The 26,356-nt window shown below is 44.4% G+C and overlaps 2 protein-coding genes across 5 annotated transcripts in view; one reads left to right on the top strand and one right to left on the bottom strand.

The window, feature by feature from the left end:
- The window catches only part of LOC5576412 (translation initiation factor eIF-2B subunit delta), a 29,088-nt gene extending 18,442 nt beyond the window's left edge, over window positions 1-10,646 (top strand). For all 4 annotated transcript variants that reach the window (XM_021841257.1, XM_021841259.1, XM_001656064.2 and 1 more), the window contains 2 exons: window positions 9,717-10,203; window positions 10,263-10,646. In XM_021841257.1, coding sequence (XP_021696949.1) covers window positions 9,717-10,203; window positions 10,263-10,483 — 708 coding nt within the window. In that variant the 3' untranslated portion in view covers window positions 10,484-10,646. The remainder of the gene's footprint in view (window positions 1-9,716; window positions 10,204-10,262) is intronic.
- Window positions 10,647-12,837: 2,191 nt separating this feature from the next.
- On the bottom strand, window positions 12,838-25,405 carry LOC5576411 (partner of Y14 and mago). Its single transcript, XM_001656063.2, has 4 exons — window positions 25,128-25,405; window positions 24,970-25,048; window positions 24,473-24,903; window positions 12,838-14,355 (listed from the first exon to the last, which is right to left on the bottom strand). Exons 2-4 carry the CDS (start codon window positions 24,995-24,997, stop codon window positions 14,053-14,055), a joined length of 762 nt encoding a protein of 253 aa, XP_001656113.1. The 5' UTR covers window positions 24,998-25,048; window positions 25,128-25,405; the 3' UTR covers window positions 12,838-14,052.
- Window positions 25,406-26,356: the final 951 nt, after the last annotated feature.

Here is a 26,356-nt window from a genome sequence, read left to right as displayed (position 1 = left end):
AGAGGGGTTAGGACAAGGTTGTGGATTTACTGGGTAAATCCATCACATTGTGGTTATGACTCTGTGTCTTGTCAGGAATAGGGTCTGATTGGTATGGTAGTATGCAATAGAGTTCGGAATTGATAGACAGACTTTGAGGAAAGAAGTTTTGAACGTAAGGCAGCAGCACCTTGGATCTTGGAGGGCGCAGGTCTGGAGAGTTGGGCAGCTGTTCATACTAGGTAGAAAGTGGAATCTGTTTTGCCGTGCACAAATTATGGGAAGTATTTGAAAATGTTTTCTTGTTCAGATTGGGTAACGCAAGAGAGGATTTTTAGCTCTGCGTTATATTAGGAGGATATTATAGTGCATGGTCTACTGATGACTGTGTATTTTAAGGGTGATCGAATGAAAGCTTTGTTGAGTAAAGTTACCGTTGAATTTTTGCAGTTCGTAATTGTTTTGAAATGTTTGTCGGACAATAAGAAAATTTTCTAGGGTATTTGTTTGGATGCTAATGCATTATATTGATAAATCTAATTGTTCGTATCACACGCGAAGCATAGCATAACCCAATGTATAATGAAATTAGGCTCGAAGAAAGGATTAATATTTGATCACTAAAACTTTACGCTGCAAGATATTCTTAATCGTTTTTCTTTTCTTCTGATGTACAGGAATAACTGGTATATTTAGCTAAAATAATGAACAATCATACGCATAGAGCCTACGGGTCATGCAGTTAGGATTGAAATTAAAATAATATTGCGCATTTCTTTCACACCACAGGTTTATCGCAGAAGTTTTTACATGTGCGGAGGCGTTGGTAGAGGTGCGCGATTGCGTCGAGTCGGGTCGGTGTTTTCAGCGGACTCATTTTTCGCAAATCGAAGAATGAGTGCTCTGAGGGCATCAACATGATTCGATGAGGTCCCACACTTTTATTTGCGCTTTTGCACTTGTAAATGTCTTACTAAATAGGAATACTTTGTGTTAGGGAAAGTGCAGGAGAATAAAATATAATTCATTAGAATTTTCTGATAGAGGCAGAGTTCACATGTTACTTAGGTATTTAAAAGCAAATGAGAACCACATTAAATAATAGATAAACACTAATGGTCATATTTTTATATTTTCATTTCATCGCGGTCCTCATTGCTCGAGCGGAGACGACAAAACTCGAGGTGGATAGAATCGACGCAACTACGACACGGAAAAGAAACAGATGAGAAACTATCGATACATTTATTCAACTATAAAAACCACGTTTTAACGTAATGACTTTATTTCTTCTCGTTTCAGCAATCCAACAACCAAACCATCTCTACTATCTTTTCATTTCCTCTTCGTTACATTTATAGTCCCTCTGGCACTGAATCGAATGACGCATTCCGCTTTTTATTAGCGATGTCTTTGCTGTACGTTGAGCATGGTGTCGGAGGTGATGTGCTGTGCAGAACATCGGATGTTCTACACGGCACGCTACTTCCGGCATTTTGTTTGGCGTGCGGGATAGGCAGTGCTAGTGATGATATGAAGGCCGCTATTCGGTTTAGTGCCAGAGGGACTATATCTATTTAATGTATCTGAAGCTTGTGGGACCGCTTTAATTCCGGCGCCTGCTTGTGGAAGATCCCTGTGTGCTAAACGGTATTTTTTTTTTTGTTTTTTACAAGGGGGAAATCTGCAAACAGATCCCCTGAGAAGATAACTCAGGGAATGCGGGGATGACGCACCAACGACGACCCGCTAAAACCAGCCTATGCACTGTGCATGAGCAATTCATTTAGAATTGCTCAAGTGGTGAACAGTGCATCGACATGACCCTTGGACTCAGACCCTCATCTCCCCGGAACCACCTTACGGTATTTCTTCGGGAAGGGACCAGTGCATATAGCACAACACGTGTAGCAGAAGTAGCCTAGGCAAACTGCTTCTCCTAGCCGACTTAAACAATGTTACAAGGGACCAGCCTCGGCAGGGCTAATCCTCTGCAGCCAACTCTTGGTCGGCGCGCCATAGACGCTGCAATTCTAACATAATGTGAGTGACAGCCGTAGTTACTGCATTCCAGCACTCGGCATCCGCACACATTCTCTCTATAATATTGTCGGGGGACGTGTCCCCTCCGCATGTAGTGAGCATGCGACCTCTCACAACAGTGAAACGGGGGCAATCGAACACGACATGCTCCGCTGTTTCCTCCACACCAGCACAATTGGGGCACGCAGGAGATTCTGAGTGCCCGAACCTATGCAGGTACTGTCTATAGCAACCATGTCCTGACAGAAACTGCGTCAGGTGGAAGTTCACTTCCCCATGCCTTCTACCATACCAATCTGACACATTTGGTATTAGCCGATGGGTCCATCTACCCTTAGTGGAGTTATCCCATTCCTGCTGCCAGCTTCTGAGCGTTTCCTCTTTACACGTGTCGCGGACTCCTCTGGTACCCCTTTGGTTGAAGCATTGAACATCTTCCTTGATGATGAGCCCGATGGGCGTCATCCCGGCTATGATGCACACGGCCTCTTTAGATACCGTCCGGTATGCACTTGCTACTCTTAAGCACATTATCCTGTACGTGCTTTCCAACCGCTTTAGGTTTCTTCTTGTTCTAAGCGCTTTTGACCAGATTGGTCCTCCATACCTTAGTATGGATAGCGCCACGCTTGCCAGCAGCTTGCGTTTGCTGGCAATTACAGCAGAGCTGTTAGACATCATCCTCGAAAGCGCCGCTATAGCCGTAGATGCCCTTTTACAGGCATATTCAACGTGGCTAGCGAAGCTCAGCTTGTCATCGATCATTACCCCAAGATGCCTAAGGGATCGTTTGGACTCTATGGTGCAATCACCTACCGAGATAAGCGCCCGTTGCTCGGACTTGCGGTTGTTGACCACCACCACCTCAGTCTTGTGACGGGCCAGTCCTAGTTTCCTAGATTTCATCCATTCCTCAACCAGGGAAATAGAGTGCGCTGCTGTCAACTCTACTTCCTCCATCGATTCACCATAGACCACTAGGGTGATATCGTCGGCGAAGCCAACAATCTTAACACCCGTCGGGAGGGGCAGCCTCAGTACGTCATCGTACATCGCATTCCATAACAGCGGGCCCAAGATTGAACCTTGAGGTACTCCCGCGGTAATTCGAACGCTTTTCTGCCCCTCCTCTGTGTCATACAGTAGAATCCTACCATCAAAATAGCTTTCTAGAAGCTTACACAACTGCACCGGTACCTTGAGGCGGTGAAGCGCGTGTGCTATTGCTTCCCAGCTTGCGCTGTTGAACGCATTCTTCACATCCAGAGTGACAACCGCGCAGTAACGGATGCCGCTCCTTTTATGCTCGATTGCCACCTCAGCTGTCTGAACGACCGACTGGATGGCGTCCAGAGTAGATTTACCTTTTCTGAATCCAAACTGGTTGTTGGACAGGCCGTCCGCACTCTCCGTATACGGTACTAGTCTGTTGAGAATCAACCTCTCCAATAACTTGCCCGTCGTATCTAGTAGACAGATAGGTCTATACGCCGACGGATCACCTGGTGGTTTCCCCGCCTTTGGTAGTAGCACCAATTTCTGTCGCTTCCATACATCCGGGAAGATTCCTTGATCAATGCAGCGTTGCATCGTGGTTCTGAACATGTCCGGATCCGTGTTCACTGCCGCTTTTAAGGCAACATTCGGGATACCATCGGGTCCCGGTGCCTTGTTTGACGCGAATGATTTCACGACTTCTGCCAGTTCTTCGTTCGTCACTCTCGCCACTTCTTCTTCTTCATCTGCCGCATACGGCGCTGGGGGCCATGGGCTTATGGGATGGTGCGGGAAGAGTACATCGATTATCGATCGCAGCAACTCGGGCGATTTCTCTTGGGGCGCTATGGCTCCTTTGGTCTTAGCCATTACCACTCTGTAGGCGTCACCCCATGGACTAGAATTGGCACTCTCGCATAGGCTTTCAAAGCATGCCCGTTTTCGACTCTTGATTTCCTTTTTGAGAGCCAACTTTGCCTCTCTGAATGCTGCACCGCGTTCCTCTCTTTGTGCTTCTGTGCGTGCGCGTTGCATTCTTCGTCTAGCCCGAAGGCAGATTGCTCGAAGATTTGCAATTGATTCGCACCACCAATACACCGGCGGCCTGTTCTCTCTAGGAGGTGCTTTTCTCGGCATGGAAGCATCACACGCTCGTGATATCACAGCAACTAGCTCTTCACCGTTTAGGTCCAGAGTGTTCCGTTCGCGCCTCAGGGCTTCAGTGAATACTTCGCCGTCGAAGCGCGCTGTTTTCCATCCTCGGGTTTGGGTCGAGTTACATCGCGCCGCCTTCCGCCCGCCTGGTATTATACTATAGCGAATCGATTGATGATCGCTATGAGTATAACCATCATCAACGCGCCAGTTCATGGTACCTAAAAGGTTAGGACTACAAAACGTCACGTCGATAATCGATTCTGCACCATTTCTGCGGAAGGTACTCACTGTACCCACATTTGCCAGCTCTACATTTAAAGCGGCCAGGGATTCCAGCAATAGTTGGCCTCTTTGATTGGTACAGCGGCTACCCCACTCCACTGCCCATGCATTAAAGTCGCCAGCTATCACTACTGGCTGCCGATTAGCTAGTTCGGCTATCATCCTGTCGACCATGTGGGAAAATTCCTCAATCGACCACCTTGGGGGCGCGTAACAACTGCAATAGAACACGCCGTTGATTTTTGCTATCGCAAAACCGTCATTTGAGCTAGAGACTACTTCTTGGATTGGGTATCGTCCTGTCGTCCCTATAGCTGCTAACTGTTGAGACCTATCCGCCACCCAATTCCCGTTGTTGGCTGGTATGCGGTATGGGTCCGATAATAACACCACGTCAGTCTTGGTTTCCGAGACTGACTGCCAAAGCAGCTGCTGGGCTGCATCACAGTGGTTTAAATTTAACTGTGTTACTTCCGTTTTGGCTGCTTTGATACTCCGCTTGTGCCCGGACATTTGGGTCCGCCCGTTAAGTGTCCGTTGTCTGCTCTGTCGACACATATTAGGCACTTAACGATTTGCTTACAATCGCTTGCCCTATGGCCTTCAGCGCCGCATTTTCTGCACATCTTACTTCTGTCGGGACCATTGCAATTCCACGACTTATGGCCCTTCCCGAAACACTTGAAGCAAACTTCAGGAGGCTGTTGTATGCTCAGCCGGCAAACCGACCAGCCTACCTTGAGTATGCCCAAGTTCTTCGCTTTGTTGGCCTCTGCGACCGGCAGCCTGATCGCCGCCACCTGGGTGCCCTGCGGGCCCTTTCTAAGGTGGATGGCCTTACTGGCTACGTCGATGTCACACTGCTCTTTGAGGGCAGCCGAGACCTCCGCTGCATCGGTGACCTCATCCAGATTTTTACACTGGAGAGTCGCTTCAGCAGTAAGGGATCTTACATCAACCTCGTCACCAAGTACTTCTTGTGCCAGTTGCTTATAGACTGCACCCTTTTCCTTGGCGTCCTTCTTTAAGACTAGGATCATTTCACCAATCCTAGTTCGCCTTATGCTTCGCACGTCTGCGCCCAATGGCGATAGCTTCTCTGTGCTTCGCATCGCCTTCAGAACCTCGGCGTATTTTGCTTCCTCCGTTTTGATAACGAGGGCTTCGCCTAAATTCCTACGTTTCGCTGTTTTCGGTTTAGCGCTCTCCTTGGGCTCCGTTTTCGGTTTCCTCTGTTTTTTCTTATTTCCAACTCGTATCCACGGGTTGCTGTTGCCTTGCGCCCGTGGTTCCTGTGGATGCATTGCCTGGTTCCGGTTAACCCGTGGCTCCTTTTTCTTGGCTTTCTTGGCCTTAGGCTTGGTGTTGGCCTCTCCTTTGTTGCCATGTCCTCTTGATCGCGGGGCTTGGCTCGTGCCAGCTTTTCCGCTCTGGAGGACGGCCGCGTAGGTCACTTTTCCCTTAGCAACCATACGTCTTTTCGCCACGTATTCATCCCCGGAAGCTTCCCTCTTCCGCATCGCGTATCGAATAATATCATCAGATATATTCGCGTTGCCTGTGAAGGAAAACACTTCGGTCTGACACGACCTAGTGTCTTTTTGGCCTTCTACCTTGCCAAGTTGTTCCTTGGCTTTCTCGTAGTCCTGCTTTGCAGCTAGGACTGATTGTCGCAATTTCAGTAGACTTGTTTTCAAGTCTTTGCTGATATTTGTTTTGCTCTTAACATACTCGATGATGACATCAAGTTGCTCAGCAGCTACCTGCATTTTAGGGAGGTACTCCCTATTGCGATCCATGGCCTCGATTAGTCCCGGGCCATCGGTCACCACACATGTTGCACTGGAGCGGCCAGTGCCTGCCGTCGTCACAGTATCTAGGCTTTTGCCCACACTGTTTTCAATAAAGTTGGTCGCCTCCTTCCTTGGCGGGAACCTTAGCCGGTTACTGATAGGTCCAGAAGCCTCTCCTTCACATTCCGCTAGTTGTTTGTTTTGGTTTATCATCTCTTATGGGTCCCCCTAAGAGCCGCTATCCATCTCCGCTGGAATAGTCGCCTTTATAATCCCATGGTTATCTATGCAAGCAGGGAGGCCATGCTAGGGTTGACATAGTCCTTTATGGGGTACTATGTTCAGAGCCGGATCGGCGCAGGTCAGGTAATGGCATCTGAGCCTACTCCCGCCCAGTTGGAACAACCAGGCGACGGATTTGGAACGTACTCTAAGGCCTGCCACGGTTTTACGGGACGGGGGCAGCCTGCGCCATTAACCCACTCGCCGTTTCGGGCCAGTGTCACCCGACCCTACTAAGGGAGTAGAATGTCGCCGCTGTCAGCCTCAAAGCATATTATCTAGTACATATGCCGTTACTTGTCCTTTGTCGTGCGCTGCCAGTATACATAATTGGGGCCGTACTGGCGTTGGTCCCAATGTGCTCGAAGCACTCCTACTCGTAATTCCATGCCTTGTCCGTTTGTTTCGCGACCAGTATGCCATAATCAGGATCTCACTGGCATCAATCCTGATGTGCCGGTTGGCACTCCTGTTAGTTTGGGCTAGGGTACTTTAAGCGGCACCGGTCGCTGTGACAGAGTTGCATTCGGATTTTTGTGGTTTTTATGAAGGTTCATCAGAGCCCACTGCGAACTTCACCACATCCTGGGCAACTCCCCAACTCGCAGAGGTCCTGGGGGGGGTCCGTTAAGCCCCTGGACTTTCGTCCCTGCTGCCCCTGCTGCTAAACGGTATAGGACATGTTAACGGGGGAGGCTTGGTAGGTCCTCACCCAGCCCGTGTCTAGATGGGCGGATAATTGTCTGCCAGGGTGTGGATTGAGCAATTACAATTACAATTTTTTCCTCTGATTGCGTAAGTAATTACTCTAAATATAACTCCAGGAAAATTGCTCCAGATACATATGTCTCGTTAGATGTCTCCGGAATTTCATTCAAGCATTAGTAATATATCAATAAAGTACCGTGGGGCATAGTTGGGATTCTTCAAATCCTCGAGAGTTTAAATTAAACAAATGAGGTCGTGTAGGGGGCCCAGATAGCCGTAGCGGTAAACGCGCAGCTATTCAGCAAGACCATGCTGAGGATCGTGGGTTCGAATCCCACCGGTCGAGGATCTTTTCGGGTTGGAAATTTTCTCGACTTCCCTGGGCATAGAGTATCTTCGTACCTGCCACACGATATACACATGCAAAAATGGTCAATTGGCATAGAAAGCTCTCAGTTAATAACTGTGGAAGTGCTCATAAGAACACTAAGCTGAGAAGCAGACTTTGTCCTAGTTAAGACGTAACGCCAGAAAGAAGAAGAAGAAGAGGTCGTGTATATTTTTTAGCTTGACTCCCACCAAATATAAGCAATATGCTGAAATATATTTTTATGTAAAATTGAAGAAAAAAGTACAGAAAAAGTTTTTGAAAAACGTCTCTTTACTTTTCACTTGCCCCACAAGTGGGGTAAGTGAAAAGTTTACCGTTTTGAACAATACATTCAAAAACTAACAGTTATATTCACGATTTCTATTACCTTTAACATTTGTTAAGGCGTCCCAATGAACAATAACATAAGGAACATATGAACAAAGAAAAATTTATTCTTGTTACTTGAATTTTCTACTGTTCAGTTATGGTTGTTGAAATGATTCGACAACATTATAACTGCAACATTTCCAATGCTAGTTCTCACATCATGGGACAGCAATTGCATTTCTACTTTGTAGAATTTATACCGCTCGTTATTTGTTATGAAAATCGGGTATTACGTCGGATAATTCTTCGGGAGAAATCAAACGGAATCCTTCAATAAAGTATTTAGAAACTTTCTTATGTGGATACACCTATACCCCATTTGTTATGTTTTGAACTAGCTTTACATAGACATTCCACGAGATTTCCGTGCGTTTTCTTATATTGGAACTTTTCAATCAACGTCTTTCTTTTAATCGGCTGTCCGAAGTAAACATATTAATATCGTAATATTTGGCAACCTTTTTTTTAGAGAAGTTCTATGGTATGGCCATGATAATAGCTTTTAACGCTTTAAGTATAATGTTTCTTGAATTATCAGCACGTCCTGTTGTTCTATTATATTTGCGAACCTTGTATACTTATAGCTACCTGACGAGAAAACACAAATTCAATCTCTAATGAGATACTTTTCACTTGCCCCACGTGAGTAGAAAATTGACGGAGTTTCAATTTAGTTATTTTTAGGTCTATGTCGAATTAATTCTAAAACTTTTTTTATTGTAGTTTAAAACTGTCAGAAGAGACTACTTAGAAGTGGTACAGAAATTTATTTTCCGCAACTTTTTTCCGCTGAAAATATAAAAATCAGATTGCACGCCGCCAACTTGTTACGGAGTGATAATCTTTCGCTCTATTATGCAATAATGGCTGAAAAATCTCAGAAATCTCTTGCCTAACGTAATGTTCTCAATGGCGTCAAAGTTTTACGCATGAATTTAAAACGTTAATTCACATATTCAGTTAAATATACCAATTATTTTCACTTACCCCATTTACCCACTTGCCCCGCGGTACCTTATATCACTTAGGGCTTCCTTTAGGAAATGCTACATGAAGTATTTTAGCAATTTCTCCGATTTTTCACCATGAGTCGAAACGATGTCCTTTAAAAATTCCTAGAGAAAACTCAGAGTTGCGTTTGATGATTTTTCTTATCATTATTTTCAAAATAATTGAACCAGAGATGTTGTTCAAGGAGCTTTATCAGATTAAGGATGTCTTTTAAAAACACTCCTGGTTTTTTTTCAATTAAATTTCAGACAAGCTATGAAGTAATTCCTGAAGATATGCATTGAAATATTCTTGATTGGAATCTTGATTAGGATTTTATGTAATAATTTTGGGGGGAATTCCAAAAATCCGTTCTTGTTTAACTGAAAGTATTCAATATCAGCTTGAATTCCAGTCAAAATTCTCCTAAAAATGTTCGGAAGTTTTTCTGGAGATATTATAGAATCAATCCCCTTAAAGAAATATAATCTCCGGATGTATCATTAGAGGAATTCTTGTTTCTGTTTGGGATGAACCTCTGTGACCAGGTTTTGTTTTATCTTGTTTAAATTCATGAGGGAATTTTTAAGAAATTCTACTAAAGTACCGCACGAAAATTTTGGCGAAAATTCCTTGAAAATCCTCGGATAAATTCCTAGTTCTTTGTGGCCACTTTTAAATAAAGTAACGAGAATGTCGGTTCTAAAACTCATTACATCTTTCAGCAAAAGGTATGTCTCCAGGAAGCCATCGATACCTACGTGAGGGACCAGATTGAAAAAGCCGAAGAAGCGATTAGCATTTCAGTGCAGGACAAGATCTACGATGGGGACGTCATTCTCACCTACGGGTGTTCCTCACTAATCAAACACATTCTGGAGGAAGCCAAGTTTCGGCGCAAAAACTTCCGGGTGGTCATCGTAGATTCGCGACCGCGTAACCAAGAGCACGAAATGCTTCGCCAGTTGGTGGCGCAAGGAATCGACTGTACCTGCGTACTTATCAACGCCATCAGCTACGTCATGCCGGAGGTTACCAAGGTGCTTCTGAGTGCCCACGCGCTCCTGGCCAATGGATGCGTCATGTCTCGCGTAGGAACGGCCCAGATAGCACTGGTGGCCAAGTCCTACAACGTCCCGGTGCTGGTGTGCTGCGAAACACATAAGTTTAGCGAGCGCGTTCAGACGGATGCTTTCGTTTATAATGAAATCGGTATGCTCTCATTTGTAATCAGAGAAGGATATTTTTAACCTAAATCATTCATTTTGCAGGAAATCCAAACGACCTTATCCTGAACTCGGGCACTCGGGAGAACCGATCTTGCAATCCACTGGCCGAATGGGAGTCCATCAGTCATCTGACGCCGCTCAACTTGCACTACGACGTGACACCACCAGAGCTGGTGACGGCCGTCGTAACGGAAGTGGCCATCCTTCCGTGCACGAGTGTTCCCGTCATTCTGCGCATCAAGCCCTCCGAAGTTGGATATTAATGGATGACCTGTCAAGGTATAACGTAGATCATAGGACGCGTTCAAAATTTTGCGCTATAGAAATAAACCATGCTTGTAAACGGTTGGACGTTAAATCTTAGAGTGCTTAACTTGTAAAAAATCCATTATTTAAAGTTCTATCATAACCATATGGCTAAACGTGGTTTACGGCTTAATCGCAGGTGAAGAAATCGGCCCTGAGTCCCATGTTTTATGATTTTTATGTGATTGATAGAAGAACATGCACTGGAATATCCGGCAGGATTTCCATTATTCCTGACCAATGTTAAACGAGCGGAAGAGTGCGGAGCAAACAGGAAGAAGCTAGCCAACCTACGATCTTAGAGGACGGAAGTTAACCGCGTTCCTACTCCGGTGGTAGAATCCATTGAAAATTTCGTAGTTAACCATTCGACGCCGCAGCTAACAGTGGAACAATTGACAAGGATTAGGATAGGCAGTCACTACGATGTGGGTAAAATCAGCAATTATACAAACCGTACCAGCGAAGGACTAGAACACAGGAGGGAACATCGTTGCAAAGGCCATTACAACAGGACAACGTATCAGAGGAGACCAGGGCGAGACGAGGTTCGTAAAAGAACTTAAGCAGAAACTAGTGTTCTACATCAAGGGGGATAAAGACAAGCTGGGGACTTCCTTAGCCGAGTGGTTAAAGCCATGCTGAAGGTGCCTGGATTGGATTCCCGGTTGGTTCAGGATCTTTTCGCAATGGAAATTTCCTTGACTTCCCTGGGCATAGATTATCATCGTACCTGCCACATGATATACGAATGCGAAAATGGCAGCTTTGGCAAAGAAAGCCCTCAGTTAAAAACTGTGGAAGTGCTCATTGAACACTAAGCTGAGAAGCAGGCTTTGTCCCAGTGAGGACGTCATGCCAAGAAGAAGAAGATCACGGACAAGACGGATTACGACGAGCAAATGAAAAAAAAAAAAAAAAAAAACGGATCCACTACTCGCACTCATGAAGCTTACGGACAAAACTCTGAAGAACTGCAAGGCGATCATTGGCGAGGCTCGTTTGAAAGAGGCAAACCTAATTCTTCAACAAATCAAAGGACTTCCGAAAATTCTCAAGCCAGGAAAAGAAAGGCGAGAAATCACTTCGGCAGACGGATTCCCCACTCATAAATTGACGACATACAGTATTGGACAAAACATTTGCAACTTTTTCGATTTTCCATACAAAATGACCAACTTTGATAAACTATATCTCAGTTATTTATGGACCGATTTGAATGAAATTTTCACAGAATATCAGACATAACTTGGATTTAAACATATATTTTTGAGTGATTTTTCCTATCACAAGTTGAAAAGCAGTAACGGTTTGACTAAAGTGAATTTTTTGACGATTTTTTATAATTGACATAACTAAACATCTTGAAGGAATAGCTTCATGGTATCTTCAGCAAAGTTGTAGATTTTAACGAGATGAATAAGTTTACTGAAGACAGTTTTTGTGTAGGGCTATCAGATTTTGAGATAAAAAGTTTTGAATTTTTCGTCGAAAATTCCACTTTAGTCAAACCGTTATTACTTAAAAACTCGTGATTGAAAAAATTATTCAAAAATATATGTTAAAATTCAAGTTATATCTGAGGTTCTGTGAAAATTTCATTCGAATCGGTCCATAAATAACTGAGATCTAGCTTACCAAAGTTGGTCATTTTGTATGGAAAATCGAAAAAGTTGCAAATGTTTTGTCCAATACTGTAGTTAGTCAAGGAATTCCAGAGTATGCTGAATCCCTCCCCCATGGATTGAACATAATGATGAACCGCAGTGAAACGTTATAGAAATCCCACAGTTTGTTTCGCTCCCGGGTGACAGCAAGCCTATCAAATACGGACAAACTGCTCCAACCCTAAAATTCTTGATCTTGGTCAGTGTTGACCAGACTCATTTCCCCGAAATTCGAATTGTGAAGCCATGAACTGTTATAACTGTGCGTTGTATTCCTGAGATGGAGGGGGAGGTGGTTGGGCTTGAGTGTTGCACATGGGATGCGACAGTTTCGATCTCGGTGGGCCGCAATTCAAGTTTCGGTGAAATGATTCGCACTCACTCACTCACTCATTTCATTTCACCGAAACTTGAATTGTGGCTCTCTGGGATCAAAATTGATCGATTTTGTGTGCAGTACTCAAGCTTAACCATCTGCTTTTCTATCTTAGGAGGATAGAGCATGGTTGTAGTAGTTCGTGGCTTCGTAGTTCGGAAAATGGTATTTTCGGGGAAATGAGTCTGAGCAACACTGATCTTGGTTCATGATTACTTCCATATAGTTCCATACAGGCTGCTTAGAACAGATTGAAAGGCCAGGACGATACTTTTCAAACATTTATTGTTGTTACTGCCTTAGTTAAATCACTTAGGTGTAAATTATGTTTAGGTATTTAAATGTTATTACTCTTCCTCCGCCGGTCAACATTTTAAAACTTTCTTCCCATCCGTCTATGAGGGGGTCACTGACTAAAACGGCTGCAAACTTCACGCGGTTCGGTGCTTCACTGTTCTTTTGTATGTTTTCCCATATTTGTTTGCGTTTCACTCTCATTCGTCACAATTTGCATCGGTAAAAGGTGACCGCACGCTCCATTTCCAATCCTGCTGACACGGTTTTGCTATTCGTGTTTTATCTACTTTCTTTTCCAAATTCTACGTAGAATCTACTCTGGAAATGGTTTATGTATAGTTTCTTCAAGTGTTCTGGATGTTTCCCACCCAAAAAGGATGAGGCTACTAACTACACTCTGTTTAGTACCGAAATTACTGGAAATGTGTCAGAACCTGCTCCCTGACTGTGACGGTGTCCGATCAGGTGCTACGGAAATGGTACGAATCTACGGAGTCTTTCCTACGGTAATTATTATCGTAATTGACGCCGTGAGCCACACGGCCAGTCACTAAGCCATTCAATGCCGCCGAAAATATTTCGTTTTTCTTGTTAAAAAGTTTTGTAAACGTTACCTAATTGTTTTAAAATTTATTTCAGCACGTAGAGTGAAACAAGTGAATTCACGAAATAGAACGATTTTAGATAAATGATTTGATTGCTAGGTGTAAACTGTTTTCCAAGATAACTGTAAATAAATATCTTTGTTTTTACTAAAAAAGCATATACAATCAACATAGAAGAAAATAATCTGCAAATATAGGAGTATGTAGTACATTGAGCCTACCAGCGCGGCGGAAGGAACATCGAAGTTGAGCGACCGAAAACTAAGTCTAATAAGCAGCAAGCGTGCACAACAACATGCGATCCTAATTAATCCAAGTCGGAGGGGGGCAGAAAAAAAACATAGAAAGCTAAAAAACTTAAAACTATCTCACACTATTGATTCTAAAGATTGCGGTTCCCTAGCTCTCGCCCTCTCTCTCTTCCACAAAGAAAGCTGGACTGGTTTAGATTTGTTTGCAACTCTTGCTTGCGTTTTGTACACCACCGAGAATGGTTGAAGATTCGACAAGTGCGATCTCCAGGACTTCTAGAACGACATCGACGACGACAACTAAGCTACTGTCCCCATCGGAGTGGGCCATCATTTCGCGATGCCTTTTTCCAGCTCTTCGATTTCCTTCAAAATCTCCGGCTTCCGTTTGGCCTTGTCGATTTGGTCCTTGTCCGGACGGGGGCCGCCATCGGTCGATCGTAATCGCTCCTCGATGATTTCGATTTCGCGGATCTTCTTGCGCAGTTTGCGTAGCTTTTTGCTGAGATCAGTCTGTAGGGCATCGGCGGCGGAGGCGCTGGCTACGTGGTTATTTGTTAGTTGAAGTCCATTCATAGCCTTGGCCACCTCCTCGATGCGCTCCTGGTGGTGAGGCTTGGTATTTTTGTGATCCTGTAATTGGAAAGAAGTGGCTCAGAATTATTAATCTTCGGCGGTAAAGACGGGAGCATTTTGTTGGATGAACCCGAGGTGTTCGAAAGCTGGAAACAGCACTACACCGAACATTTAAATGGCGCTGGGAGCACAGGCACGGAGGTTCACGGCAGCAGCAGAAATGACGACATCGGAATGTTAGACATTAGTAATCAACATACTCTCATTTTAAGGAAAGTTGATCATACCGATTAAAAGCAGATGGAAAAGATGCTATCGGAGCAGAACTTATCAATATGAGCCCGGAGAAGTTGGTCGCTTATCTGTATCGGCAAATAGTCAAAATCTGGTAACCAGATAAGACACCGAGGGAGTTTTTTTTACATTTTTCGGAGTATTTTTTTATGATTTTCTTCAAGAACTTTATTATTTGCTTAAAAATTTCCTTAAGGTCCTGAGATTTCCTCAGGATTTTTCCAGACATTCTTTCACCTATTCTAATTCTAATATTTTTAGGATTACATTCTTTAAGACCATATGTGGGGTCGTAAATTCGAGTCCCGCTGGTTGTGAATCTTTTCGTGTTGGACTTTTTCTCGTAGGTAAAGAACAACGTTTAGGACGATCGATTTTTGAAAGTTATTCAAATTAATGATGATTAAAAAATGGCTGAAAATTCGACAATCCATTTTTTTTATTCAAGGGGCTTGTTCTTCAAAAGTATCACCAATAAGAAGCCTCCCGCAAATAATCAAGTTGTTTTAGAATCAACTATTTTCCAGATACCATGGAAGCAATTTTCGTCGAAATTTCTAGAGACAAATTTTAAATTTAAAGGTAACCGAAATTACCCAAGTAATCAATAAGCAATCATACAGCATCATATGCGTCAGCACGACAATGCATTAAATGCTCTTTGAACCTATAGCTGCCTTTAGTGCTTCGCCAAAGCAAGTTTTGGCGAAATAACGGGCTGCTTCAATGCTATTCCTTCAGAAACGTTGTGTATTACTGTCAAAAAAGAGTAACGCCACCCATGGAGAGCAAAACAAAATAAAAATATACTGCTTCGCGACTAAAAATGGATGAACCAACGTGCGAAGTTCGATTTTTGACCAACTTTGTTGCGTCGCGAGTCACTTCTCTATAGTGTGCATCTATGCCTTCACTGAGCCAGAAATTGCGTACGAATTTCATAAGAGAACGCTTGCGAATTGATTTTTTGACTGGTTTTCTCTCTTTCATAAGACTCTTATGAAACACAAAACGTCCGATATTCACAAGAAATTCTTGTCGTTATCATTAGAGATCTTATGAATATCTTTATTTTCCTAAATTCAAAGAGCGATTCTCTAAATACATAATGGTCCTAAAGAATTCCATAATTGATATCTATGATCCTTCATAAGAGTATCTTATGATATTATACCTATTTGTATTATGAACCCAATGATCGATGGAAGTTCACAAGTTTTTCTTACGAGTCTCATTAGATACTTCTTATGTCTTTATTCCAAAAGAATTTCGTATGAAATTCTTACGTGATTTTTGATAGGAAGTCGACTGTTTTTCACAAGTGTTACTAATCATTGTCATACGCGCGCTTATGAATCTCAATCGTGAATATTTTGTTATTAGCATCTCTCCACGTAATCCATAAGATTTTCGTATGAAATTGTTAAGAAAATCGTATTCCATTAGATTGTCTTATGAATGCCAATGATCAATGCGTTTGATATCCAAAAAGAGTTTCTTATGGAATTATATCTGTCTATGTAATGAGTGTTATTTCATAAGTCTGTTGTGGAATGTTATAAGATTCTCGAATGAAGAACAAAATACTTCTTATGTCGTTATTCCATAAGAAATTCTTATGTACCTCATACGTTCCGTTTTCTCAGTGTTCATCCGTGTGCATTATGCTCACTATTGAGAATCGAGTTGCCACGCGGCGAAGTTAGTCAACAATCAAACTTCGCACGTTGGTTAACCCATTTTTTAACGCGAAGCAGTATACTTTTTATCTCTAGGATGGAAAGGAGAAAAGACCTTTCCCTTTCTGTCGCCGTTGATATTTTTGATGTTTTGTTGTTGATGTGGTGCAGTTTTTTTGTTGACTTTACTCTGGATTGAGATCCAAATTCACGAACTGGTGGATGGTAAAGAACTAACTTCTTAAGCTACCCGTTGATTTGTTTCTGAGCAGTCGGATGCAGAATATGTAAGAGCGAGCTTGATACCGGCGCGTTCTAATGATATTAAAATTGAAATAAAATGAAATTGTGCAAATGATTTCATTCCCCCGTATGGCCTCAGCTTTTGATTCAGCAGATATTTTTTGTGAAGCCGGCATGCGTTTAAAGAGTTGAAAGAACGAAAAGTAATTACGTTCTGGTTTCCGCAATGGCCATCATGTTTGTTTTTAATATATCTCCTGCTATTTCATTAGATGGCTAAGCCATCCCACACCTGAGGCATTGACATGAGAGAGACGGAACACCTTTATAATTAGTAACATGCAACCTGTACTCTTCTTTCTTAACACTTGTACAGCAACAAACAAGCATTTCGGCTGCTCAGAGCTGAAAACATCCCTTGCAGTAAAAATGCTTATTAACAACAGAGTAATTTTAGAAAGCAGTGCTTCTTCTGACAGCTGAGCATCCAAACTGCTCAGATAAAACATAAAGCAGATCAAGTGCTATAAGCATTCTGCTGGGCGGCTTATTAAAATGCTTACCGGTTACCTGGATAGAACAGTTGTCTTCACTTAGGGTGAAGATGAATCGAAGCCAAACCTCAAATTTCCAAGAGCACAAATTTGGAGAACCGAACATCTGTTTGAGCTGAAAACTTAATCGATTGGTCACTACCAGCTAATGACCAATCGATTAAGTTTTCAACTTAAACGGATGCTTGGTTCTCCAGATTTGTGCTCTTGAACATTTAAGGTTTGACTTTGATTCAGCTTTACCTTAAGCTCTCCCATTCAATCAAACTGTAGAAGTTGATTCAACTGAAAACCCCAGCATGCCATGACTTTAATGTAATTTGAATTTGAATAAATTATGTTAGTTCTAATTTGACCGTCTAGCACTCAAGTTGTTTTATTGCTTTCGGTCCGACCTACGGCCACATCCCATAGGTTATAGGCCATTTAGTAGAAAGTTCGAAAGAGTATTTGAGAAGAAAAATTTTCACCCCGTAATCAATATTTTTCCACGTTCCCGGTATGGATGGAAGCAAGTTCGGCCTGGAGAAATTTACAGGACTGAAACGGCTGTCATCCACGAACAACTGAAGTGAAGCCAAAAATTTGGTGCTGGAGAAGGTGGTGATTTGACAGCTCGTCCAAAAATACCGTTTTAGGCACGAGACACACTCGTTTTCGAATGCGACATTCATATTTTACCTATCAATATGGTGTTGAGTGCCTATTACTTTATCCAGTTTTTCTGTAATTGCTAAATGATTTTCTAGCAGAGCTTGAATAAAATAGGTGCTTCTGGTTCGAAGGTTGGAAGACTAATGAATATTTATTTCAAATAACAAGCTTAGGTTTTTAAGGTTAATGGCGTAGCTAAGGATCTGATTGCGTAGCTAACATAAGTCGTGGGTTACTACACTCCTCCCTAATCTGCGACGCCTATAAAATGGCAAAACTTCTGCTGGTTTAGTGAATCCATCTGCCGGTTGGCTCGAAGTGGGCGTGTAGCCAAGTTTGACCACGCCGTTCTCCAAACTCTCGTGCACGAAATGATAGCGGATGCTAACATGCTTCGTCCTGGGATTATAGGATCCGTTGCCTGCGATGCTGATTGCTGACTGGTTGTCGCAGAACATCGTAACCGGTCCAACGTCGGTGAATTCCGACCGAAGATTGCTCCACCACATGGCTTCTTGAATGCTCCGGGCGAGCGCCATATACTCCGCCTCGCATGACGAAAGTGCTACGGTCGGCTGTTTCTTCACATTCCAGGCTATGGCAGCACCCTGCATCGTAAAGACGTAGCCGGTTGTCGATCTGCGGCTATCTGGATTCTGGATCTCCTCCCCAATCGACATCGCTATATCCGACCAGTTGTCCATTCTCGTCCCTTTTGTACTGTAATTTCTTCGTAGCCGTGCCCTTCAGGTATCGGATGATACGCTTAACAGCTTCCCAATGCTGCCTACCAGGGTACGATGAAAATTGGCTTACCGTATTCACAGCTATCGCAATGTCGGGTCGAGTTGTCTGGGCCACGAACGACAAACATCCTACTGCTTCTTTGTACGGCACATCTCTCATCTCAATTTTCTCTCATTCAGTCTTCTGAACCGCCATCGACTTTTCCAGTCTACCGCTCGGATCCGCCGGAGCTGCTACCGGATTCGCATTCGTCATTCCAAAACGACGAACGATCTCCTCAATATACGCCTGTTGGTCCAACGAAAGCTTGCCTTCACGTCGATCCCGCTGGATCCGAATGCCAAGGCAGTGTGTGGCCTCACCCAGGTCCTTCATTTTAAATCGCTGCATCAAAAAATCCTTTAGCCTATTCTTCAATCGTCGGTCGTTTGTGAATATCAACAGGTCGTCTACGTATATCGCCATGAAAAGCATTTTCTCTCCATCCAGCATCCAGTACAGGCAGGTGTCTACCCGCGATCTTTGCAGGCCGAATTCTCGCAGCACCTCGTCCAGCTTCGCATTCCATACTCGGCTCGATTGCTTCAGACCGTATAAAGCCTTGTTCAGCTTGCAGTCCTTGCCATTTGGAACCGCGAATCCGTAGGGCTGGACCATGAAAATCTGCTCGTCACCCAGCTCGCCTTGCAAGAATGCGGTAACCACGTCAATCTGGTCCACATCCAAGTCGAACTTCGTTGCCACCACCATCAGGTACCGAATGGTCGAATAGCGTACTACGGGGGCGTAGACTTCCTCGTAGTCCACTCCAGGCTTCTGGGAACACCCCTTCACGACAAGCCGCGCTTTATGTCGCTCCAGGCTTCCATCAGGTCCTCGCTTGATAGCAAATACCCACTTGTTTCGGATGGCTTTGCGTCCCTCTGGCAGATTCGATAACGTCCAGGTCTGGTTTTCGCTCAATGACGCCATCTCTTGCTTCATCGCCGCAATCCAGCAATCACGATCAGGTCGCCGCATGACCTCGTCGTAGCTCTGTGGAACGTCCTCCACAAGCATCGATGGTGCAGATGGCTGGGGGGGAATAACTTCGCCAGAAAACGTACCGCAAGTTACAAAATCATCATACTTGCCTGGACAAATGCGCTCCCGACCGCTGCGCCTCAACCCTGACTTTTTTCAACTGGTCTTAATTGTTGCGGTGGGAGCGCGTGGTCGCTGCAGGCGTCTTCAAAATCATCGCCAGTCGTCTCCAGCGTGTTGTTGATTGCTGCACCCTCCTCCTCATCATCGGAATTGTTGGCGTTCACATCTGGACATTCAACGGGCACAATGGTCTCTTCAGTTAACAGCTCCATGAATTGCACCGGTCGAACCTCTTGAGGACTCTCGGTTCGGGGAACCTGCCCGTCCTCGTTAACCGCTTCCACGTCACGACTGATCTCGAACTTGTGGCTCTCCGGGAGGTAAACCCGGAATCCCTTCGTGTCCTCGCAATAGCCTACGAAAACGCCCTTCACCGTCTTCGGATCGAACTTCCTACGCTTTACCTTGGGAACATGGACCATCACACTCGTACCGAAAACCATCAGGTGGCGCAAATCGGGCCTCTTGCCAGTCCACAGTTCTTCCGGTGTCTTGTTCCCAATGGACCTGGCCGGTAATCGGTTCACCAGGTATGTTGCCGTCGAAATTGCCTCCGCCCAGAATTCTTTCTGCATGCGCGCATCGTTCAGTAGACATCTAGCCTTCTCCACAAGGGTTCTATTCATCCTCTCTGCCGTGCCGTTCTGTTCCGGAGTGTATGGACACGACCTCTGATGACGGATGCCATCTTTCTCCAGTGTCTTCCGGAATTCGTCGTTCATGAACTCACGCCCATTGTCTGTCCTGAGGATTTTTAGCTTTTTACCTGTTTGCCGCTCCGCCTTCGCTCGAAACAACTTGAACGCCGCCAGGGCTTTACTTTTCGCCTTCAGGAAGTAAACGGCCACTCTCTTGCTTGCGTCATCGAGAAACGTATCGACTGCCACCCATAGAACCCATGAAAGGAATCTCCACTGGTCCGCAGAGATCGGAATGCACCAGCTCTAGCAGTTCTGATGCGCTGGTTTCGCTCTTGGGAAATGGTCTTCGTGATTGTTGAAGGGACACACCGTGCCATCCTTCTCGCCTTGAAAATCCACGCCATCGGACACATTCTTGAGCTGCTTCAGACTTGAATCGTTCAGGTGGCACATCCTCCGATGCCACAACTGAATTCCATTCGCCAGAAACGTTCGCTCCGACTGATTCAAACGGTACAAGCCGCCTTCTTCCTTGCCGGAAACGACCAGCTCACCGTCCTCATTCAGCACTTCACATTTGTCTGCAGTGAATTTCATGGTATGGCCTCTCTTGCAGATCGAACTTACCGACAACAGGTTAGTTGCCAAATTGGGAATTTTCAGCACTCCGTGAACATCGATCGTGCCATCCGGAATCTGCAACGCAACCGTTCCTCTAGACATGGCCTCCATGCTGCCATTGTTCGCGGTCCCCACCGCGTGCTGCAGTGCTGTTTCGTCCATGAAAACCTGGTTCGGTCTGGCCATGTGACACGTCGCTCCTGAATCAAAGTACCAGGCGTCTGCTTGAACATCGCCGATCGCAAAAATACTGCAGAGCCCGCTCGACTTCGATTTCGTCTTGCTGACCAACTTGTCCGGACTTTTCGACGCAAAATGGCCTGGCTTGCCACAGTTGAAACACGTCTTCTCGGGTTTCTTCTTGGCTTGCCCCTTGAATTTGGTCGAAGTCATGCCTCGCGTGTACAGTGCACCTTCATCGTTGCTGTTCGTTGGTCCCCTCTCGAACTTCACATCTTGAAGGATTTTCGCTTTCACCGCATCCGAGGTCAGATTTGCTCCGGAGGCCTCCAGTCCCATAATCATGGGCTCGTAATGTTCTGGTAGCCCCATCAGCAGCAACGCCACCAGCCACGAGTCGTCCACCTTGAACCCAATCGAAGCAAGCTTGTGGGTTGTGCTCATCAGCTCGTTGACGTATTCCTCCACGTTTGATCTACTCACCAACCGGATGGACGTCAACTTTCGGAGTAGGCCGATTTTCCGTGTCAACCCGGTGTCTTGAAATGCTGTACCGAGTTTCCTCCATGCTTCCGCTACATCCGCCGCGTCCTGGACGAGGCTATAATTATAGCTCTCCAGACTAAGACAGATTGTCGCCAGCGCATGCATCTTGACATCAGCAGCTACAACTTCACCTTCCGCCGGTTCGATGGCACACAAGCTTCCCTCTCGAATCAATATCATCCGCATCGCGAATGCCCTTGTGGAGTAATTTTCGCGTCCCTTCAACTTCTCTATGGCCGGCATCGCCACGTAACTCGAACGCTTCCTGCTTCGGGTCGACTGCCGTTTCCGCCGCCAGCTTGAGATCCGGAACTTGCTCCTGTTGGTGGTGCCATCTTGAATTTTTGAAATCTTCTTCCGGTTACCGGCTGGGCCCATAACCTCTAGCAGAGCTTGAATAAAATAGGTGCTTCTGGTTCGAAGATTGGAAGACTAATGAATATTTATTTCAAATAACTAGCTTAGGTTTTTAAAGTTAATGGCGTAGCTAAGGATCTGATTGCGTAGCTAACATAAGTCGCTGGTTACTACACATCAGATTTAGCCACATTTTATTAGGCACAACAATATACGATTATCAATAGTATAATGTTTTTCTCATACGACATTTGTCGCTTCCGTGCGGGGTTTGATGAGGGCAAAGCCTAAATTTGTTTACTCCAGCAATAGCGCCACACAGATGGTGGTACGCTTCAAGAACTAGCGCTTTTTGCAGGGGGTTGCAAACAGTGGATGGTGTGTCACTGTCTTGTTTTCGTTCATGGCTCGTTATATTCCATGAACGATAAGTTTCATGCATGTTGTATGAATGCAGCCGAATAAATTGGATGAAATTATGACTCGTGTGTCAATGATCGTTACATTTTCCAAAGCCTGATTGCGAAGAAATGTCGATTTGAATTTTATATTTTTATGTATTATTTTTAATCTGTATGTAATCGACGGGGTTGGTGGTCTAATGGCTACCGCTTCTACTTCATAAGCAGAATCAATCCCAGGCCCGTCCCTTTCCTCGTACTTTGTAGTTGTATCTTTCACTTGCTCCTATCTACCATATAGAACGAAGCCACACCTCAAATTTTCAAGAGCACAAGACTTGAGAACCAAACAGCTCTCCGCGTTGAAAATTTATCCTATTGGTCACCATCAGCAAGCAAGCAATTTGATTGATTTTTAACGCGAAGTGTTGTCACATTCTCCAGTCTTGTGCTCTTGAAAATTCAAAGTTTGGCTTCGTTTTATAATCACCTTAGCATATCAAAGTTGATGTATATCTCTCACAGTTCATAGCGTTTGCTAGAACCCGAGACGGACAGAAATAAACCGTTTCCTTACGCTTCCATTCGTTCATCATTCATGCTATTCCTTTACGCCTGATACATAGGCAGTCTGCTAACCAAACCAGCAAACCTCTCTGCCATAAAAATTACCCCACCCTTTCACCCTTCCCGCATGAACTGGCGTTGATGCAGTAGTATATACGGTCAACCGTGGGAGCCAGTTGAATGCATCATCAATTCCTTTCCCTTCCCCTCATTGGTCTGCATTCTGACGTGGCAGGCACCATTGTCGCCTAAAAATAGATGATCACCAGCACTTATACACTGAGGGTGCCTGTTAATCCCAAGCAGTCATCTGGTTGGTTCCTTGTGTAAGTGCAACTGATCTGGCGATACTGGAGTAGCAACCACGGGCGGCCAATCAAGCTCAAGCTCAAGCTCATTATTTTTAATCTGTATGTATTCCATTGTATTTTGTCGTCGAAAAGATATATGGTTTTCACGCCTTTTTGATTGGACTACAGTTCATGCAAAAGGGCTTTTTCCCATTTTAATCCTCATTAAGACATCGATGAGTTGAGGTATGAACAAATAAATAAATAAAAGGATGTTCCCAACGAGCCGGCATCGACTATAATGAAGTCTATTCCCTTGTAGTGCGATACTCTACCATTCGTTTCCTCATGACGTTAGCAGTTCAGCATAATCTCGACATCGAGCAGCTTGATGCAGTTATAGCGTTTCTGCAAGGAAAACTCGAAGATGAAGAGATATACATGGAACAACCCAAAGGCTACGTCGGCGATTCCACGAAGGTATGTAAGTTACAAAAGGCTTTATACGGACTGAAGCAATCGAGCAGGGTGTGGAACACTCAGCTGGACGTAGCTCGGATGGAGTTCGGACTAATTCGCTCCAGTGTAGATCCCTGTTTGTATTATGTAGAAGAAGACGGCATGATGCTATTCGTGACGACATATTTGAATGATTTTCTGGTGTTCACGAACAATGCAGAGACGAAATCGGAATTGAAAGCTTATATCAGTTGAAATTCAACATGACAAATTCCAAAGCAGTTGCGCTGCTAATGAATCCAATGCTCAAGCATCAAACTCGACAAGTCAATGTGCCCCAAATAGGTACTTTCAAAATAGATGTGGCAAAAGATTTTCTAGTTTCCAACTAACAACGGCTATCTAATTAACATTTCCTCTTCTCCCGGATGGACATCAGGACGATATGGCTGTTATCAATCTAGAAATATCGAGGGTAGAGGCATTATGCATTGAAGATGGTAAAAAGCTACAAATCCCAAGCTCCATCCAGTGATTTTTTGTACAATATCACTATCCTGATTGATCACGGAGTAGCAACTATGAAGTGTATGTTCACATCAGTGGATCGATTTTTTCATCGTACTACTACAGGTAAGCTTAAAGCTGCATCATACCATGAATTAGGGGGCACATATGAGTTGGTTTTTTACCGCCGGAAAATGTCCGTAATATTATTCTTAACAAATTAGCAACTTAAATCGACATTATTGTACCCATAGAATGATCTAACCAACGCCTTTTTTTGCTACGTACCTTTTGTGATTTTTGCTGCTGCTGCTGTTGGCGAACTTGCTTCTGCTCTTCCTTCTGCTTCTGCTCCAGCAACACATCCGGCAGTTCGACGGCTTTCTTCTTGGGCTTGGCCGATTTGGCCGCTCGCTGCTGCGGTTGGTTAATCTTGCTATCCCCGTTTAGAATGAGCAATCCCGGCACGGGATTCTGCGGTGGTCTCCGGTTGGCGTCCGCCTCTCGCTGCTGCTTGATTCGTTGTTCCCGTTCGCGTTTCTCGCGGGACTTTTGAGCCATTTCCGGCGACATCCCCGGCGGAAGCAGAGGCTTTTGGGCGAACAATTTGCCTTTGCTCTCGTACAAGGGAACTTCTTCTTGGGGAACGTAACCGTCCCGTACCCGTCTCGGTTTGCGCCAGGTTCCATCCGGACGCTGCGTTGACGGGATGAACTTCCCTGCGGGAGGACCGGAAATACAGTTTCACGTAACTCACGAATAAAAATATCCCACAATTAACTCACCTTGGCTATCAGTAGCGTATGTGGTCATTGTCCGCGTAGATTTTTACCCGCACATTCAACACAAGACAAACGAGCTAATCTGCAAATCAATCGCAAAAATTAAATCCCACTGCCAATAACAAAAAGTGCATTTCACCGCGAAAAATTAACACACAAACCTTGGTGCTCAAAAACCGGAGAAGACGGGCAGCCGCAGATCGCCGCAAAACGCACGGTGTCGAACGAACGGAACCACAGAAATCCACGCACCGGAACTAGCACCGTACCGTCCTAGTTTTGCTCCCACGGAAGGAAGGATGACGGGAAGTTTTTCGGCGGTGGAAAAATTCTTAATCCCTTTTTTGTTTCACTTTTTCCGTCCCCCTGCGCGACTTGCGAGCGGACGACGACGACGACAACGAACAAGAACAAGCAGCAAAAGCGCAGCCACAAAACAGCTAAAATTTGACACATCTGACAGCTTTTTTTGGGGATTGCGTCATAAGGCCGAAGGACGGAAGGCTGAATCAGAGTGAATGCCCTACACGCAAAAAAATTGTGCGGTAAAAACTACCATTCTAGGGGGTTAACTTAAGCGCTCGCACCGGCAATTTTCAGCAGACCAGAAATGCGCTAGATTTTACCATGTCTGTAGTCGAAATCAGATTAGAGGAAATTATTTCTGTCGAATGTACCAGTAATGTGGTGGGCTGTACCGTAAACATGGTAAAATGTCATGAAATTCCATGGTAGTTTTAAGAATGGGCGTAGTCAGCTAAAATAGTAGTTTTTACTACAGAATTTTTTCCCGTGTATACATAAAATTCAATGTACCATTTTAGTGGTGTACCTGCGTGGAGCCACAAATCAACCCAACTCAATTCGGCTCTTCCGCGGGATAAATATTTCAAATATTAACCTGATTTAAAAAAGCTAGCATCTTTTATTGAACTAAATGAATGAAACGTGCAAGAAACAAACAAATAACGAACCTTGATGTCTGAATTTGTTCACAAGAGCTGTGTTCAATGACTTTGATCGAACTTGCTCGGGGTTGGTTGTACTAGCTCGTATTTTTTGTCAACAAATATCTGTCAAAGCTACTTCGAGCAACTCCAAGCTGCTTTCTCAATGAACGCTCTTTTTACTCTTTTTACTAATTTACCGGAATTCCACGTGAAAAAAAAAATTCGCGCACTTAACAATCCGTATCGCTTCGGAATTTTGCTTTTTTTCTCAATGTTTACGTTTTAAACGTCAAAAACACGAGCTACTGCGAGCTGGTTGAACTAGCTCGGACTCTAGCTTCCAACCTGTTTCGAGCGACTCGGAGTTGGTTAGACTCGGCTCAATGAACACAAACCCGAGCGACTCGAAGTAGGTTGGAGTGGCTCAATGAACACCAAAA

This window comes from Aedes aegypti, chromosome 2 (genome assembly GCF_002204515.2).
Source record: "Aedes aegypti strain LVP_AGWG chromosome 2, AaegL5.0 Primary Assembly, whole genome shotgun sequence".
Classification (NCBI taxonomy): domain Eukaryota; kingdom Metazoa; phylum Arthropoda; class Insecta; order Diptera; family Culicidae; genus Aedes; species Aedes aegypti.
Note: the sequence above shows the minus strand (reverse complement) of the source record. Positions and strands in the feature narration are given on the sequence as shown.

Bases quoted from the DNA above. Each gene is read 5' to 3' on its own strand.
- LOC5576411 (XM_001656063.2), bottom strand. From the start codon at position 24,997: ATGACCACATACGCTACTGATAGCCAAG. The intron at 24,904-24,969 runs GTGAGTTAATTG...GTCCTCCCGCAG, and splicing joins ATACGCTACTGATAGCCAAG to GGAAGTTCATCCCGTCAACG. The intron at 14,356-24,472 runs GTACGTAGCAAA...TTCCAATTACAG, and splicing joins AGCAGCAAAAATCACAAAAG to GATCACAAAAATACCAAGCC.